This window comes from Empidonax traillii, unplaced genomic scaffold (assembly GCF_003031625.1).
Source record: "Empidonax traillii isolate 1590-97213 ecotype Southwest subspecies unplaced genomic scaffold, ASM303162v1 scaffold277:size2070623, whole genome shotgun sequence".
Taxonomy (NCBI): Eukaryota; Metazoa; Chordata; class Aves; order Passeriformes; family Tyrannidae; genus Empidonax; species Empidonax traillii.
Genome location: NW_020955470.1, coordinates 796403 through 813763, shown reverse-complemented (window position 1 = coordinate 813763; position 17361 = coordinate 796403). Strand labels below are relative to the sequence as shown.

At 42.7% G+C, this 17361-nt stretch overlaps 1 protein-coding gene across 1 annotated transcript in view; it reads right to left on the bottom strand.

Annotated features, from left to right (window-relative positions):
* The window catches only part of LAMB4 (laminin subunit beta 4), a 41371-nt gene extending 24390 nt beyond the window's left edge, over nucleotides 1–16981 (bottom strand). Inside the window, exons 1-16 of the mRNA XM_027890126.1 lie at nucleotides 16925–16981; nucleotides 15671–15733; nucleotides 14393–14550; nucleotides 11115–11250; nucleotides 9699–9772; nucleotides 8862–9050; nucleotides 8636–8699; nucleotides 7884–8098; nucleotides 6946–7066; nucleotides 6142–6330; nucleotides 5367–5546; nucleotides 3834–3943; nucleotides 3281–3360; nucleotides 2288–2438; nucleotides 1212–1343; nucleotides 447–629 (exon numbers count right to left, since the gene is read on the bottom strand). Coding sequence (XP_027745927.1) covers nucleotides 447–629; nucleotides 1212–1343; nucleotides 2288–2438; nucleotides 3281–3360; nucleotides 3834–3943; nucleotides 5367–5546; nucleotides 6142–6330; nucleotides 6946–7066; nucleotides 7884–8098; nucleotides 8636–8699; nucleotides 8862–9050; nucleotides 9699–9772; nucleotides 11115–11250; nucleotides 14393–14550; nucleotides 15671–15704 — 2016 coding nt within the window. The 5' untranslated portion in view covers nucleotides 15705–15733; nucleotides 16925–16981. The remainder of the gene's footprint in view (nucleotides 1–446; nucleotides 630–1211; nucleotides 1344–2287; nucleotides 2439–3280; nucleotides 3361–3833; nucleotides 3944–5366; nucleotides 5547–6141; nucleotides 6331–6945; nucleotides 7067–7883; nucleotides 8099–8635; nucleotides 8700–8861; nucleotides 9051–9698; nucleotides 9773–11114; nucleotides 11251–14392; nucleotides 14551–15670; nucleotides 15734–16924) is intronic.
* Nucleotides 16982–17361: the final 380 nt, after the last annotated feature.

Genomic DNA, 17361 nt, shown 5'->3' with positions numbered 1-17361 from the left:
TTCAACTGGGAAGCTGGATGCCTGCAAAAGCCCTGGATAAATATCTACTCAGATCACTTCTGCCTGTGCACACTTTCCTGCCCAAAAAATACTAGCTAGAAATACAGGGTGCCCATCTAAAAGGAACTGCATTTTCCATGTGTTTAATTTGTGAGCAGAAGTCCAGTCCAAGCAAAGGTGCCAAAAGAGAAACATTCAGAACATGAAATCTTGGCTGATGCTTAGAAAACACTTGTAGGGCTGATTTTTCATATTTGAGTGGAAAGGGGTAAGAGGATCAGTGGAGGACATGTTACTTGGTTAGTAAGGCAACTTGTTACGTGGTGAAAAGGCGAGTAATTTTAATTTTAAATATAAAGAATAGGACAAGTTGCTCATCCTATTATTGATAAAACAGACTCTGCATCTATCACAACATCACAAGACATGCAAAACATCACAAATACCTCAGGCTCATAACGAATTGTGATATCAAAGTCCATAGCAAAGGGAATGTTGTTGATGGCAAATCTCAGCCCAGCTCCGCTGGGAACGCGGGCAAAGCCAGGCCCTGTCCATGTCACAGACCGACCAGCGCTGGGCTGCCTGAAAACCACTGCAACAGAGTCCTGTCCAAACTGCATCACACCCTGCAAAGACACACCCACATTTTCAACAACACAGTCAAATTACAAAATAACAAACTCAGAAAAAAGAAATATTTTTGCCACACTGTTTACTTATTTTGGTCATCAGTTAACCTTATTTTCTGAACAAGCTCGAGATTGTCAATCTAAGAACTCTCCCATACATAGGATGTTTAGGGTCACATGTTAGGAAAAGCTTCCTATGGCTTTGCAACAACAGCAATGAGAGGGACTAGAATCCATCAGTCTCTGAATATTTGGTTTCTCCAAACATTCACACTGCAAACCTTTCATGCATGGCTGGATTCTTCATTATAAAAAACAATTACCTTTCATGGGGACTCTTCTCTTCTAAAAATTAATTGAACCCGAGTCTACAATGTCACTGGGCAATGTAAACCAATCAGTGTGAATCATAAAATGTCTGGCCTAATTATGTAGCAAAAAAATTGACTTAATTTGTGTCAGAATTGAAATGTCTAAGACTGCAATTCCCTCATGCTCAGGCATTTCCTTGCCCTTTGTTACAAAATAAAGTTTTATTATTTGATGTAAACTTAAGTAACTACTCAGGTACCAATTTACCTGTTCCAGTCCAGATTTTCTTACAGTTCGTTTCTTGTTCCTGTTTAACACAATCTTTCCATTTTCAATCATGAACTCATAGCCTTGCTTCTGGAAGTAGATGTCACACCTCGGAAGAGTGCTTGGCTGAACCTACGAAGTAATGAGAGAGGAGCAGCACTGTCTCGACAACGTTGAAGGGTAGGTAAGCAACCAAATGAAAATCCATATTCTTAAAACAAGCTCTATTCTCTGCTGGCTGCAACTCTAAACTATGGCCCAGCATTTGCCAGAAAACCTTTTCCCCCACTCCCTTAAAACTAACTTCCACTTTCTCTCATAAACTATGCCTCAGACATCTGTTTTCCATTCAATTATTGGACTGTAGGATGATTACTGGTTGTGATTATAGCTAAATATTTGTGGATGTGTCCTGCAAATAAACATTTTTTATTATTTGTTCTCTATAGCTTCTGGACAACAAGTCAGAGAAAAATGTTAATAAAAGCATAGGCAGAGGAAGGGTTGCATTCCAGGCTTGTACTCTGTATGGGGAACAACTACCCCCATACTGAAGAGGAAAAAATAAATAAAAATTAATTTTTCTAAAAACATTACAGATGGATGCCACACTCTTGAGGAAATTGGGCTACAATCAGGGCCTTTACATAAGTCAGCAGGAATGAGTCCAATGGAGCAGAGAGTAATTTGATTCTTCCCTTGTTGGAGATTCCCAGAAATGTAACAGTTTATGATAACAGTTGGCAACTCAAACACTTTCCTCTAATTTAAATAATTAAACTGTTTTCTCTAATACATGTCAGACCAGCCTGCACTTGAGAAGCAGCGAGGGCAGCTTTGTAGGCCACACCACATTGTAGGTACTGTCCCTTTGTAAAAGCCACGTTTATGGGATAGTCATATCCATGAAAAACAAAGATGAATTAAGGATGGTCAAGGGACTTGCTTTGCATTTTCCTGCTCAAGAGCCGCTTCAGCTGCTCCCCAATCAAGGGCTCTTCTCCTCAGCCTCAGCTCTTGTGCCATCACTGCATGGATCCCCTCTCAGTACGACACCTGAAAAGCCAACTACCTACCAAGGGTGCAGAGCCAGAAAGGGGCTTTGCATGCTCAGCTTCATAAATATAATAATCCAGGGGTAAAAAGAAGTAGCCTGGAGCTGGCTCGTTGCACTGGCGGCTCACAATGTTGGGAAGACACTTGCACTGACCATCCTTTGGTGAGCACCTACAGTAAGAATGGTGAAGGGAGGATGTCAGTGTGGCACAGCTGGGTCCTCACAGCACAAGGGCAGCTCAGATCCACCCTTGTTTCAGCTTTGCCTCATTTTTCCCATTGCTGGATCACCTCTGTTATTAAACTTCTTCCTACCCCCCACCCTCTCATTTCTTTTGTCTGTTTCTTTAACTATCACTACATAATGTTTTTTAATGACCTGTCTCTCACAATTATGGAGGCAGAACATGAGATCAGAAGGACCTTTGATTTGATATGAATATGGAAGTTTTCATACATTTACAGTCATACTGAACAGACCAAATGATTTATCTACTCACAAGGAGCTGCTCTACAGCATCAGACTATGAGCTCCTCTGTCTGAAGTCTAACAGCAGTAGTGAAGACCCCTGCCCAACAGACTTCTGGAGGAGGTCAACTGAAACCAAGCTTGCTTCTAAAATTATATATTTTAAATAGCAGTCAGAAAAAAAAAATCTAGCATTTAAAGTAGATGTAGGAAGCTAAGTTAAAAATGTCACCTCTAACTTACTTCTAATTTCTACAAATATTAGGGTCTCTGGTTCTCTCAAGCCATGCATTTTACATTTTATATTAAACACATCTTGACTCAAGCTGATTCAAAGTAGGCTTCAAAGGAAATAGGTAAATCCCCTTATCACAAGTAAATTTCCAAAACCTCAACCCGACTTTACTCTGTTTGTATATGATGAAATTCCATCTACAGTCTATTTTCCCATCTGTACCAAGACTGTATGAACCTAATCAGAAAATCTAGCCTAAGAGCTTATAAAAATTAAAACCAGGAAAGAACTTGAAGAACTTTAACTTACAAGTTATTCTGGGATCCACCAATATCACAGTCACACGGAGAACAGCCATTCAAGCTGTTGCCAAGACCCCAGTAGCCTACCTGGGATAAAAAGAAAGATTTTTTTTAATGACAAATATTTAAGTATGTAAAGCAAGACAGAACTCATTCTGCTGGATGAACAATGCTCTGGAGCACTACTGTGCTGCTGCCTGTGTTTGGCCATGGGAGATTGCTTTCCTTACCGGATAGCATGGGTGCTCACTCACTGCATGAGACACATATTTACCCATTTGTGCAAGCAAGTTCTCTGTAAACAGCAGAGATGGCCTGAGGACATGATTTTGCATTTCCTTTCCTTCTTGGGAGTATTCCTCCCAGCGCAATTTGATTGCACAAATGTTTGTGAGCAGTGAAAAAGAACCAGATGTGTCAATGCAGAATGGCAGCACACAGCTGTAAAACTATTTTGAAATTTGACTTATTGTTTATTTTCTGGCAATAAATAGGTGTGAGGTGAGTGAGGAGACTTCCAAAACCACATGCAGAAGTCATAACAAAACCTGAGTACGCACGAGGCATTTTTCACAGCGCTGCCCTGTGGTGAACTGCTGGCACAGGCATTCTCCGGTGGCAGGATCACAGATGGAGAAGGGCAAACTGCCAGAGGGATCACAGTTGCAGGCTGCAGGGACAGAAATATGTGGTTACCTCTGCAGGCTCCAAAGACACCCAGCAGCACGACTGGCATTTGCTTTAGATGTGGCATCAGCATGACAGGCAGTCTCCATCCCCCAGACAGACACTGTGCAGATGTACATGCCCCAGCACCCTACAGCCCACTGACTGCCCGTGGGAAATGGACCATTTCCTTTGGTAGGCCCCTCTCCAGGGGGAGCAGGGGCACTGGCAGAAAGTCCTGTGCAGTGTTTTGCCGTGTGCTTGTGCTGGTCTGCACAGTCATTGCATGTGGCTGAAGACCACAGTGTGGGCATAACATGATCACAAACCCACAGTGCGCCTGGGGAGGAGCGGGACGTGTTTCTCACAAGCCTGTCTAAGAGGAATGGCTGGCTGGAAATTCTCATGGCAAGGCAGCAGCTTCTGCCATCTTGACACTGCACTGCAGAGTCCAAATATCATAACAGTCCGTCTGTGGCTTTTTGTGGACCCGTCATAGAATTATAGAATCATAGAATGGTTTGAGTTGGAATGGACCTTAAAGATCATATTGTTCCAACCCCACTGCCATGGGCAGGGACATCTTCTACTAGACCAGGTTACATAGAGCCCCACTCACCCTTGTCTTGAATAATTCCAGAGATGGAGAGTTCACAAACTCTCTGGACAACTGGTTTCAGTGCCTCACCACCTTCCCAGTAAAGAATTTCTTCCTAATATCTAAACTGAACCTACCCACCTTCATCTTAAGGTCATTTCCCCTTGTCCTGTCCCTACATGGCCTTGTGAAAAGTCCCTCTCCAGCCTTCTTGTAAACCCCAGACCTGGAGGCAGCATTCCACATGGGATTTCACAGGAGCAGAGTAGAGTGGGAGAATCACCTCCCTCAACCTAATGGACACACTTTTTTGATGCAGCCCATGATACGTTTGGCTTTCTGGGCTGCAAGTGCACATTGCTGAGTCATGTTCAGCTTTCCACCCACAAATACAAAGCCAAGTCTTTCTCCCCAGGACCAGTCTCAATCCATTCTCCTCTCAGTCTGTACTTGTGCTTGGGATTGTGCCGACCCACATGCAGGACCTTGCACTTGGGCCTGTTGAACTTCATGAGATTGTACTGATTCGGATGATAAGATAATTTTCATGTGTTTGTCTCCCTTTTCAATTAATTTGCATATTTAACAACCCTTCTATTAACAGCAGCCCCATCTATTATAGAATCCTATGCATTCTGAAAGTGATTTTGCATCTTTTCAGTCACAGGTGCTGCCCCAGAAATATTAAATAACATTGACATTTAATTATAGCAGGCGACTGTGTATTCTGTGACTCTAGTAGCGCATTAGCGTGTGCATCTGTGCATTCAACTACCTCCATGTCTTAAAACTGGTTTGGAAAGAAGGATAAGAGAGGTGGTTTACATACGCTGGCAGCCCAGGGGGTCACTGCCACTCAGCCCATAGTAGTTTGCCCTGCACTTGTCACAGCGAACACCCTCCACATTCTCCTTGCAAGGGCACTGGCCCGCAATCGTTCCCAGAGCGGGATCTGTGCGACTCTGGCAGGCGCCGTTGTGCAGAGTACCTTCTGGGTCACAGTCACACGCTACAGGCATGGTCAGGGGGACACATAAAAAAAGCACAGTTAGATGTAAGCATGAAAATGCAATTACAGAGTTGGTAGTAATCCTCCTTTGGCTCCTTAAGGACTTTTCATGCCAATCAGTAGCTACAATTAAATTACACTCAGAACATTTTCCCCATCCTATGTTAATACTGAATTTAGCTCATCTTTCAGAAGGGCTTTCATGTCTGAAAGACTATTTTTCTTGCATATGGTGGGTATTCAGCAAAAGTTATTAATCCTCCCATCATTTTGCACCCCTCCTGCAGTACCTGAAGGTCCTAGAAGCAACATGACTACTGTAATTCATCTTTATATTGATGTTGCTCAAGAAAGATGATAGCTCTGCTGGATCTCTAAGCTCAGCAATTAATTGGAATACCCTCTTTTTACAAGGGTGGTTTGAGGCTACTGTCATGCAGCTACTTTGTAAGGCAGTTTCGATGCTGTAGGTTTGGTAACATTTTTACAACCGTATGAACATTTAGGCATGGGGATGCCATTGGGTTCAGAGCAAAGAGAACCAGAACCACACTGTTTTGAGTCATTCTTACAGAAACTGAAAAGGGACGCTTACGGAGGCACGCCTGAGGGTCTGAAATGACTTTGAGTGGATCCTGGTAAAAGAAACGCTCGCACTGGTCACAGTGTTGCCCGGTGGTGTTGTCCTGGCAGTCCTCACAAACCCCACCGCTGACCCCACCACTGGCCTGGTACACGGCCATGTCAAAGTGGCATCTGCTGGAGTGGCCATTGCAGTTACAACCTGAAACCAAGACAAACAGTGGGGTATTTCACATCATGACTCCTGTTGTGGTCTGGTCACCATTGCTGTCTACTGTTAACAGAGGGTTACTGGTGGCTTGTATCATTTCAGTGCCCAACAAGCTTATAGCTTCCTAGCCCTCGTGTGTTACAGCTGGGGGAGAGAACTGGGCCCTAAGCTTGGAGAAGTCCCCATGCGGGTGAGTGTGTCAGTGGGGAACACTGCTCCATCAATGAAAGCTCTAGCTGAATATTCGTTACACATCCTAATACATTATTCTTATATATCCCACATTACTCATTAGTGTGAAAATAAATAATTTAGCCTTGTCTAAATTCTTTCACTGTGCAAATCAGTGGATGATCTTTTTTTGCATTAACTGCTTTTTCCTCTCTTTATTGTTGGGTTTTTTTCCTCTGTATGAAAAATAAGAACATGAAACAGCTCTACCTCTTGTTAAGTAACACAGCACCTATGTGGTGTCTATCTGTTTTTCTGAATGAAGCATAGAAAAGTCTCCCTCCTAGGAACCCAGCCATCCCATTATGCATTGGACTGGGATTGTGCTACAGCCACTCCCCACTGTTAAAAAAGAAAATATCATGTTTGAGTTACGTTTGCAAGCATTATCTTCTGTCCCTTCAGCTGGCCTCCAGGGAGCATCATTGTAGAAATCTTTACATCTTTCACAAGACAAACCTTCGGTGTTATGGTGGCAGATGCATCTCCCTTGGACCTGTGACGTGGTTAGAACAGCTTAGAGATGAGGAGAGGAGAGGGGAGGAGAGGGGAGGATCTGTTCGAGGTATGCCAGCAAGATCAGGAAAATTCAAAGCTCTTTGGCTCCCTCAGCTGACATAATTCTTAATTATTTGAGTAAAAGGTCTGGAGAATACCTGAAAACTTTAATCAAATAGTTTTAAAGCCATTGAGCAACATTTAGAAAAAAATACTAATAGAGATATCAAAGGAGAGTTTAACCTTTTAGATTCTCCCTCTCTCTTTGCCTACATGTATTAATAATGAGATACATATTTTTCAGGAGGAAAAACTCTTCTTCCTAGAGAAAAAGACTTCACAATCACGTTCCTGGAATTTTTAATAATCCATTTTTCTTGAGTTAGCTTTGCATTATCAGCTATGCTTTGTGCCAGTGCCTTCTCTCCTGCTGCAGAGCCCCCAAGCCCAGCTGGAGAGTGGAATGCACCCAACAAATGGCCATTCAAGTCTGCACACACCATAGGCTACTTACTGCATTACATTTGCACCATTACAGCTCTGGTATTTGGCTGCTATTATCAACATGTCTTGTCCCACTTGCTTTTGAATCACCACCCTAGTGCCAACAAAGACACAGCTTCTGTGCATTCCAAACCAGGGCTTTGAAGGAAGAATTTGCATTGAAACATTTAACAACCTGCAGTTGCAAATGGTCAATCCAAAGATTATCAGAGATTCTTCCCCTCCCTCCCTCCCTCCCTCCCTCCATCTCTTCCTTTTCATAAAATACCAGGTAGGGACCGCCCTTTTTGCAGACAGCATTAATGACGCACCATCCCAGACTGATGGAAAACATCTCCCCGCAGATTCTGCACGGAATCACACTGGCTGGCATGGCCATTGCAAAAGCAGCTGCCCTGCACAACCATCTCATAGATGGCATAGTAGTACTTCTCAAGGGGATCACTGTGCCCTCTTCCAAGCAGAGCATCCCCAAGGGTGTGGAGTTTAGTAAAATTGATCCTTAGGTTTGTCAGCGTAATGAGCTCTGGAAGGAAAGAAGAGAGATCAAGAGCCCAAGTTCACTCTAAAATGAACAGTATGAAATCTTCAGCTTGGATTAGTCATCCAAGAATTCTCCCATGGTGAAAAAAAAATGGAAATGATCCAGTATTGGCCAAGACCAGTAATGTGTACAGTGCCAGGGCAAGGACCACTCCTGGCACACAGCTGCATAAACATTAGCACCCTCCTTGGTATGGCTCTGCATTTTCCCAGCCACTGGGTCAAGGGTCCAGGTACACCTCTGGGATTGCTCCCAAAAAGCAGTGTGGATTGGGCCTGATCCCAGAAGGAAAGACAGTGTAGGTACATGGATGAGCTTTGCAGAGCTCTGCCATTTGCCCTCAGGGCTAGAGAACAGGACTGGCCCCACTGTATTTATTAATACAATGTCACCCTAAGATCTTTAGTTACCTGATTTTAAACATCATTGACTTACACCAGCTGAGCTGTTGACCCTTTCAGTGTACAAAACAAACAATACCAGGAAAATATTTCTGGAGAAATCCTGTAGTGTCCATACCTTGGATATAGGGCACATATGGATTTTCTATTTCAAAGCTGGGATCCAAAGCTTTTAAAACAATCTGCAAAACAAATTGATACAGCTGTAGAGATGGGAAGAGCACCCACCAAAGGGATCAAGTGACAGGCCCCTGCCTTTACCAGATACTGACAAGAGACCCTCAGCTGCAGTAAAAGAGCCACATACGATCTGAACTCATACAAACACAGACACCTAGCAATACCTCGCCTTCAGTCGAGGGCTCGATGTCTGAATATCTTGAATCACAAATGATGTCTCCCACACTTTTTGCAGGACCGGAAGAGATGTTGGGAAAAGAAGCTGCACAATCATGTGCAAAATATCTAAACACTCTCCAGGTCTTTCCAAAATCGGTAGAGCGCTCAACCAGCATTGCTGCAGGCCGAAATGTCTGCAAAAAACATTCCAAAAATTCCTTAAGCAGGCATTGATAAAACATCTCAGGAGTTGTTACACTGATATTCCTCTTTAGGGGATGCTAAAATTCTGTGTTTGGAATCTTGTAGCTCATTACAGGGCTACTGTGCTGGTTACACAATTCTCTGAAAAAGCCAGATTATTCATTAGAACCTCTCTCTAGCAAAAGGGAAAGGTAACCTTCCATATAGATACAAGATTAGTTTCTAAGTAAGGAAGTTTGCCACAACAGTGGAGGAATTTTGTAAAAAAAAAAAAAAAAAAAGGAGCCATCTGTGTCATAATGATTATGCATGAGAAGGCTGAGCTAAATTGAAAGAGCAACTGCAGTTCAGATATGTCCTAAATTTTTAGGGTTTAATTTTGCAATTTATTTTTTCCACTTTCATTCTCAAATTTATAGAAAATAGGACCAGAAGGCACATGAATAGGAAGCTATTCAGTCTATCCTCCTCCCCTAAGGCAGAATCAACTACAACTTAACCATACTTGACAGGTGTTTATCTAACCTGTTCTTACAACACTCTAAAGATAGAGCTTTCATTGCCTCTCTAAGCAATTTATTCCTGTGGCTAAGTAACTAGTGTTTAATGTTACATAAAATCTCTAGTAAAAGATGTACCTTAAAGGTCAGGATTAGATGGCTGAACTGGAATAAAGTTTCTAGGTCCAGTCTAATGCTGACATGGTCAATGCCTGAAAAGAGAATGAAAGTGAAGAGCACAGTGCGTACATTGAAGGGGTAGCTGAGACAGTTTTCCCATGGGGAATTCAAAGATGCCTTTTCCAGCACAGCTGAGACAGTTTTCCCATGGGGAATTCAAAGATGCCTTTTCCAGCACAGCAGTTGGACTCTTTAGGGCATCCCCTGTGCACAAACCCAGTGTGTGGCTGGATTGCTCTCCCCAGGGCAATATGATGTTCTGCCTTCCTGACACTGTCACTGTCAGCACTGCAGGTCACTGAAGCTGCAGGACCTGCTTAAAAGCCCTGTTCAGATAATTTGAATGGTAACTGATGATGATGGTTCTGGGTTTATGTGTTCCTGTATCCAGTTAGGTTTATTTTTTTTAAATCCATTCAAATAATTTACTTATTTCTAAGGAAAGAAAAAAAAAAAGAAAATAAAACTGTGGGGTTTTCTTCATGCTAAACAGAACTATTAAACCCTTCCATACTGCCAGACCTGACATTTATCATGAGCAGAACTACTACACCAGACATCTTCCAAAATTGCAACAAGTATAGAAGAAAACTCCACAATTCATGCATTCTCTGCAGAGAGTTGCAGGAGTTCAGCCAGTACCCCCATTGTTCACATCTGTATGCAGCATCCCAAGGCTCCTGCTGACCAGGCAGTGCATGAGACCTCATCCCAGAAGAAAGATGGGGAGAACAAGGAAAGCTCCTCTCACAGCTGGCCCACAGCTTTATTGGTAGTGGTGTCCAGAGTTAGTGACAGATCCTTGCTAAACTCCATGAAAAAACAAGGTTTATAAATTTTCAGTTGGATACTCAAAACAAAGGTAAAATATTGCCTTACTTTTTCTATGCCTTAATTTCCAACCAGTCAAATGTTTTTCACATATTCACTGTATGTCAATTAAGATAGAGTAAATGTTATTCCTCCTAGCATAGTGCTTTACACTATTTGTTTTCAAAAGGGTATTTGTGTTTTACATGCTGTCATTACATGACATTACATCTGTAGGCAAATATATCTTTTGCCACAAATCACATTTCCCTGAAAGGCAGACACCCTGTGGAAAATACATGGTCTCCATGTACAACCATGCATTGCCACTGGTCCTCTGGCCACCTCTTGGAGATACTGTGCTTAAAACTTGTCCATAGAAAAATAGACTTTCTGATACCCTATATTGCTATACATAAATGGGTTCAAAGCACTCAGTATACTGAACCAAAGAACGAATGCAGTGTTGTTTCATCTCTTCATGAAGGCAATACGGTCAGTGCCAGTGGCATAAAGAAATCTCACAGCAACATTTTGAAGTAATATTTTCTCAAAGAAACTTACCATTCTCTGACTGCCACCACTTCTTTTTTCTATCAGGTTCAAATGTTGTGATAACATTTTCAATCATGTGACTGTTGTGCTGGGTATAGGGATTATATGGGTATCTGGAATCACAGAGAAAGCACTTCTGTTCAGCCTAGAAAACAAAATGAGCAGAATAAACTATTAATTTTGTCTCTTTGCTAAAAATCAAGTGGATGTACACGTTTATGCCATTGCAAGACTGGCACCCGTCACATTGCTTTGGATGCTGTACTTTTAATCACTCAGGCTTTCATGTATAAGGGATAAGCCCAAGAAAATCATCATATGAATGAAGCATGTACATAGTAAGTGTTGGTCTTGGTCTGCCACAGGTACTTTGTAAAAATTACACTTTTTCAGTTGCGGAGAAGGGATCTCAGTAAGAGGAGGTTACAAGGTAAGTAGTTGGTCTGGGCTGACACCACCACTGACCTCTGAAAGTGTATTTTGAATGCATAGGGAAACTGCAGAAGTTTAAAACCAACAAAGGAGGAAAATGAGGATTTCGGTAGGATAAAAGGGTCTTGTTTGAAAATGTTACAAGCAGAAGATAAAGGCAGCAATGATTAGCCAACGTCTCATTTCTGAATACGAGGCTTTTGTCTGCAAAAGGGCTTTGATATTGAGGGCAAGGAGCTTCTAGTTAAGGTGATAAGTGGGGGGTTGAGTGGGAGACTGAGGAGAGGTAACAAGGTTAACATTCTGGTCTGGGAGATGAGCCATGCTGAGCCATAAGGGCAGCCTGAGCACCACGGGATCACAGCCAGCAGGGCCCCAGGGAAGTGGGGTGGGCAGGGGTGGATGTGCTATTCCATGAGGTTTGGGCAGAGCCTGAGTGCAAGGACTCGAATGTAAGCCAAAGCAGAAGGTGATGCCCAAGCTGTGTGCCTGGCTTGCAGGGATGGTGGCAGGAAGAGTGGATGACTCAGCACCCCAGAGGGAGCTGAAGGAGGAGACATGGGTTCAGTGCCCATGGCTAGGATGCTGGCAGGGATGCTCCTGAAAACAGAAAGTGGAAATCAGTGGCAGGAGTTGGGCTGGAAATAAGCAAGAAGGGGATGGATAGAGAGGCACCCCACTCGGCACACTCAAGATCCACAGAGAAGCATTGGGAATGGTTTATATATCTTTGTATTATGAAATCTCCCGGGAATTATTCACATTTAAAGAAATTAATAGCTACAGATTAACAGGTATGGTATAATTCATACATTTTAAACATTATGATAAATATGTCTTATATTCAGTCATTCTATACCGCACTTGACAAGTGCACGAATATACAGTTTAGAAGATGAGAGAGAAACACAAAAAATACCCTGTAATCTCATTTCACAAAGCTCTGGTAAGAAAGCACTTGGCAGGACTGCACTCACTCTCGGGTTTACATAGATGCACATAATATGACACTTGGTCAACTTATGTTTAAGGCTGCTCCATAAAAATCTGCTCCAAAGGACAAGCATGTGTATGTCCATACAAGCCATGTCTGGCAGATCCCATTTGCCTCTGAAGTGCTGGCTTTATACTCTCCTCATTGTTGAGTCCCCTCTTTTCCTTTCAAAACGTGTTAAGTAGTAAATCCAATCATAGAGCTAAAAACTACTTAGAAATAAAATTACATATTAAAGACTGAAAATTATTTCCAGGGTTCCTTTTCAAACACAAAGCAGTTGTGTTTGAACAGTTTGTTTGTGAATTCTATTTTTCTTTCCATACGAATTTTCAATAAGACATCCCAACTGACTCCTGGCTCTTGGTGACTTGCCATGTTGACTAATACCCACTTTCACAAGTAAGGTTTGCTCCTGTCATGATGCCTGACACAGGCCATCAAAAGGGGAACTGAGGGAGGAAGAACTTTGCTTTACAAGATGAATGATGCAAAGTTCCTGGCCTGCCTCCAGCAAAGCACTCAAAATGTGCTGGTGGGAAAGCGAACTGAGTCAAGTGGGACTCTGAAACACTATTGGTGACACACACATTTAAGGCGAGCTGATGGAACAGAACATATTGCCAGAGCATAAGCCTCTCTCTTTCGAGTTCTGCAAAGCATATTTGTAGTTTTCACCCTCTTCAGGAGACAGCCACCAGGGGTCAAGATATGTTGAAGCTGCATTAAATCACAGGGATTATTGCGGAACAGCTGCTCCTTTTCATGAGTCTGTATTTACATAGTTCAAAGGGTAAGTACAGGCAAGTGAAAATATTAATTTTGTATCGCTCTTTGATCTCCTCCTAAAAAGCAAGAATAAAAGGCAATCATCCAGCTTAAGGGCCAGAAAGATGGTTCAGGCTATTTCAGCAAAGGAAAGAGGTATTTACATTTTGCAGAAAACTGTGGTTCCAACATGCAACTTGGAGCAGTGCCTGGTGCCATCTCCATACTTTACTCTGCAAATGTGTCACACCATTTAGCCAGAAGGTCATAAACTGCAATTATTTTCAACTGCTCATAAATTAAACTGTATTTTAACTTCCTCTTCAGCTTAAGCTCTTATTTTGCGAAAATATTTCTATTTGCAACAATTTTTTAGCTCATTAGGGCCAAGTCCTCCAGGATGCACAACAGAGAAATTCCCATTTCTGCCTGGCATAGCTCCCATATGTTCACTGGTCCCCCCCCATTACTCTGACCAGAGAGTGGGAGGGATCCCTCCGATCAGCCACATTTTGAATCTGCCAACCCACCCACACTGCCAAAGACCGGACTGCAGCATTAGGTCTTCCCTTTTCAGAGACAGCTTTCTGCTTTCAGCAACACTGGTCTCATTTCAGATCAAAAGACATGAGAGGACATGGTGTGAATCTCTGAATAGGCTGCCTCAGGTTTCAACACTGTATGGACATGTCCTTCAGTGCAGGTCCACCAAGGCAGTGCCTGGCTGTGGGACTCCACTCCTCCTGCCCTCACACACACACAAACCACGGTCTTCACTTCTTAGGTGTGAGCATGAAGAGGACTTGCAGAGCGAAGCTCCTTCAGAAACCCCTGTGCTCAATCCCTGTGTCTCTCAGGGATGTTTCTCCTCCTTGAGAAGCTACACATCACCGTGGAGGCCATTTGCTGCCAAACCCTCCATATGTGCTGCAGCAAGGCACAGCCTTCCACCAGACTTATGTCACACTGTCTGATGATTATTCAGACAACTCCCACAGAAACTTCCTAGTCTGGGCAAATTCCCTGAACGGATGAGAATACTGTTGGTAACCAGAGTTCAGTTTCTTAAGAAAGAAGGAGCAAACCAACCAACCTCTAGGTAGCCTACAATACAGTACTTCTGAGGGCTGTTCATCCCACAGGTTGACGAGGCTGTCAGTTGTTTGCTGCGGCCCCGGAGGAGGTTTCCAATGGCTGGGTGGCAGGACCCGGCATCACAGTCGTGCTGTGCATGCTGGGGTCTTATCAGCGCTGAGCACAAAGGAAGATCAAACAGAGATTAAATTGCTTCATATACCCACCAGTGTTCTCCAGACAAAATCATTTAAAACCCAACACCAGCAGAAAACTAAATTATCCTTTGCCTGAACTCCTTTTGTCCTTAGTAATACCTTTTTTGAAGAACTTCGGTAATGAACACACATGCTACAAAATAATAATAAAAAAATATAGCTAGCATGTTGCAAATCTATGCTAAAACTTAATTTTTCCATGCATTATCTTTCAGTAAAAATGCTAATCTGCCATAATACAAATTCTGCTGATTTGTATTTATTTCCAAGCGATAATGGTGGACCTGAGACCAATACTGACATCAGGGGTCCTTCAGATTTTCTGTTAATTTGCAACAAATCCCTAGTCTAGTGCCAGAACCCTTTGTTTAGACCCCATGAAATGGTCCTTAATAATTAAACAGTGTAATTCTAAATTCTCTAAATAATTGCAGGAGTTTTTCATTTATTTTGCCTGAAACAACTTTAAATATTTTCCCCATTATATTAAGACTTCCCTTACAGGGTTTGTCCTTTTAAACAAGTTCTGTCCTGAAACCCTGAACAGGAATGGTTACCTTGGAGGCTTTATCTTTCAGCTTTACTTGGCTCAACTTGTTATAAAAGGTGCAGTTAAAAAACCCCAACAATTGATACAAGAAGATCCCACTGAACACCAGAAATGGTAAGGCAATTACAACAGTAAAAAGTACAGTATTTTGCAGCCAGATTCCCGTCTATGGCTCAGGCAACAGTTACATGATGAGAGAGGCTTGACTCCTTAGGTGTAAAGCAATGCCTATGCTTGGTTAGTCTGCTCTCTTTATTTATACAGATCCACACTCATTGTTAATTAGCTGATATTGATTGCACCTCTTGAGGCCTGATTTAGATTCAATTACAACATGTAACTTCTCTTTGTACTTAAAGGTTTCATATCACTCATGGGTACTAGGCAGGAGAGTGGGGAATAAGGACTCATTGTCATGTTTCTCAATAGTGTCTTCTTAAAAGAAGCACTTTAACAAAATCTTGGAGGTATTTAAATCACGTGATAATATTTTAAAGTTGGCCTGAGTAACTGTAGCATCTGTACTTACTGAGGTGTAACAGGATGGCCAGCCCCAGCCTCATGCCTCCCAGTGGAACTCAAACCGGCACCACTGCAAGAGAAGAACTGGTGGGTCACTTGGTGCTCTGCCTCACAAGGGCACCCTTTGCACACAGGGGTACCCAGAGCCAGTCCTTATTAAGGTGACAGAGACATAATAACAATATAGAGACTAAAAGAAAACACTGGCTTTGATTTAGTTCCAAAAAAAGATCTTTTCACTTTGTCAGAGACAAGATACAACTTCACTCTTAAGTGTGTTGAAGAAAATCAGGTAATTTCAGCATCATTGCAAAAGATTCATACAAGAGAACCTCAGCATGAGTCCATGGTCTTGTGGCACCCTTGCTCTTCCTACTTACTTGGAGGAAAGTGAGACCTGTCAACACAAAACCTCTGTTGGAAAAACAAAGGCAGCCATGGATATAAAAGACAACCCAGCATCCTGCCACCAAGTAGAATTCCCAAACCAAACCTGCCCCCGTCTTTGCACCTTCCACCTCTTTCTCCATCTGTAGGCATCAGTGTACCCCAAAGCAGTTCTGGCTGCTGGGGCATCCCTGTGCGAGCAAAGTGACACTTCCCAGTTCTGTTCTTGTTCCTCATCTTCATATGACTGTCACTGTGCTGAGTGAACTAAGACAAAATATCCTCCCAGAGCAGGCAGAACATAAGCAGAGGCAATCAAATCATTTCAGATGTTACTGGCTCCATGTGGGCTTGGTTCACACAGCTCTATACAGCACACAACACAACAGCCATACCTAGATGAGTAACTCAGCAACAGGTAGGGAAAGCTACCAAGGGTCACCAGGCTTTCATGCTGCTTCAACTACTCTCACTGCCAAAACTGCAGAGAGCCTGGCATGTGACAGGAAGATGATGCTGGTGAGCATCCATGCAGCTGTGCCTGGCTCCCCAGCTACATGGAGAGCTGGTCACAAATTCACTGTCCGAGGCTAAACTGAGCAAACTGCTCTGTTGGACTTTAAATTTTATACTCTGTCAGAATAATGGACAGACTCAGAGATGATTTAAGCTGCAACCACTGGGACAGCACTGCAGTGATAGGCATCCACAGAAAGAGTGATCTTGGCAGGTACATATCCCAACTCCTACCCACTGTGACATTCAATACCAATGATACTCTTTAAACATGACTCCCTTTAACAGAGAAACAAGGACCAGCAAAACCCCAACATACTTTAGTTCCATGCTTAGCAGGAAAATTAAAAGATCTTACCTGGGTTTCAGGCAGCCAAGTGTTGCGGCTGGAAATGAGCACAACTGACTGAGGGAAGCAAGCAAAGGCAAACCTGTGCACTTCAGCTGGAGGAGACAGCGTGTCCCCTGAGGCACCAAGGTGTAGGTGAGAATGAGACCCAGCCTGCAACCTGTCAAAAGCTTGATTTGTGAACTCTTTCTGCTTCTGGCATCAGCAAATATGTTCACTGAAAGACAATTGTGACAGGTTAAGTTCATGGCAGAAAAAGTTTATGCAGTAGAACACAGAAGGCTAGGATTCTTTAAGTGCTGGTAAATAACCCTTTATCTGTTGTTTAATTAAACATATGTTCAGTCAGTCTGGCTTGAAACTGAACGTCAAAGTCTTTACATCTCCTTAACATCAGAAGTCTAGTGGCACTGGTTTATCTAAACATGGGATAGAAAGGATGATCC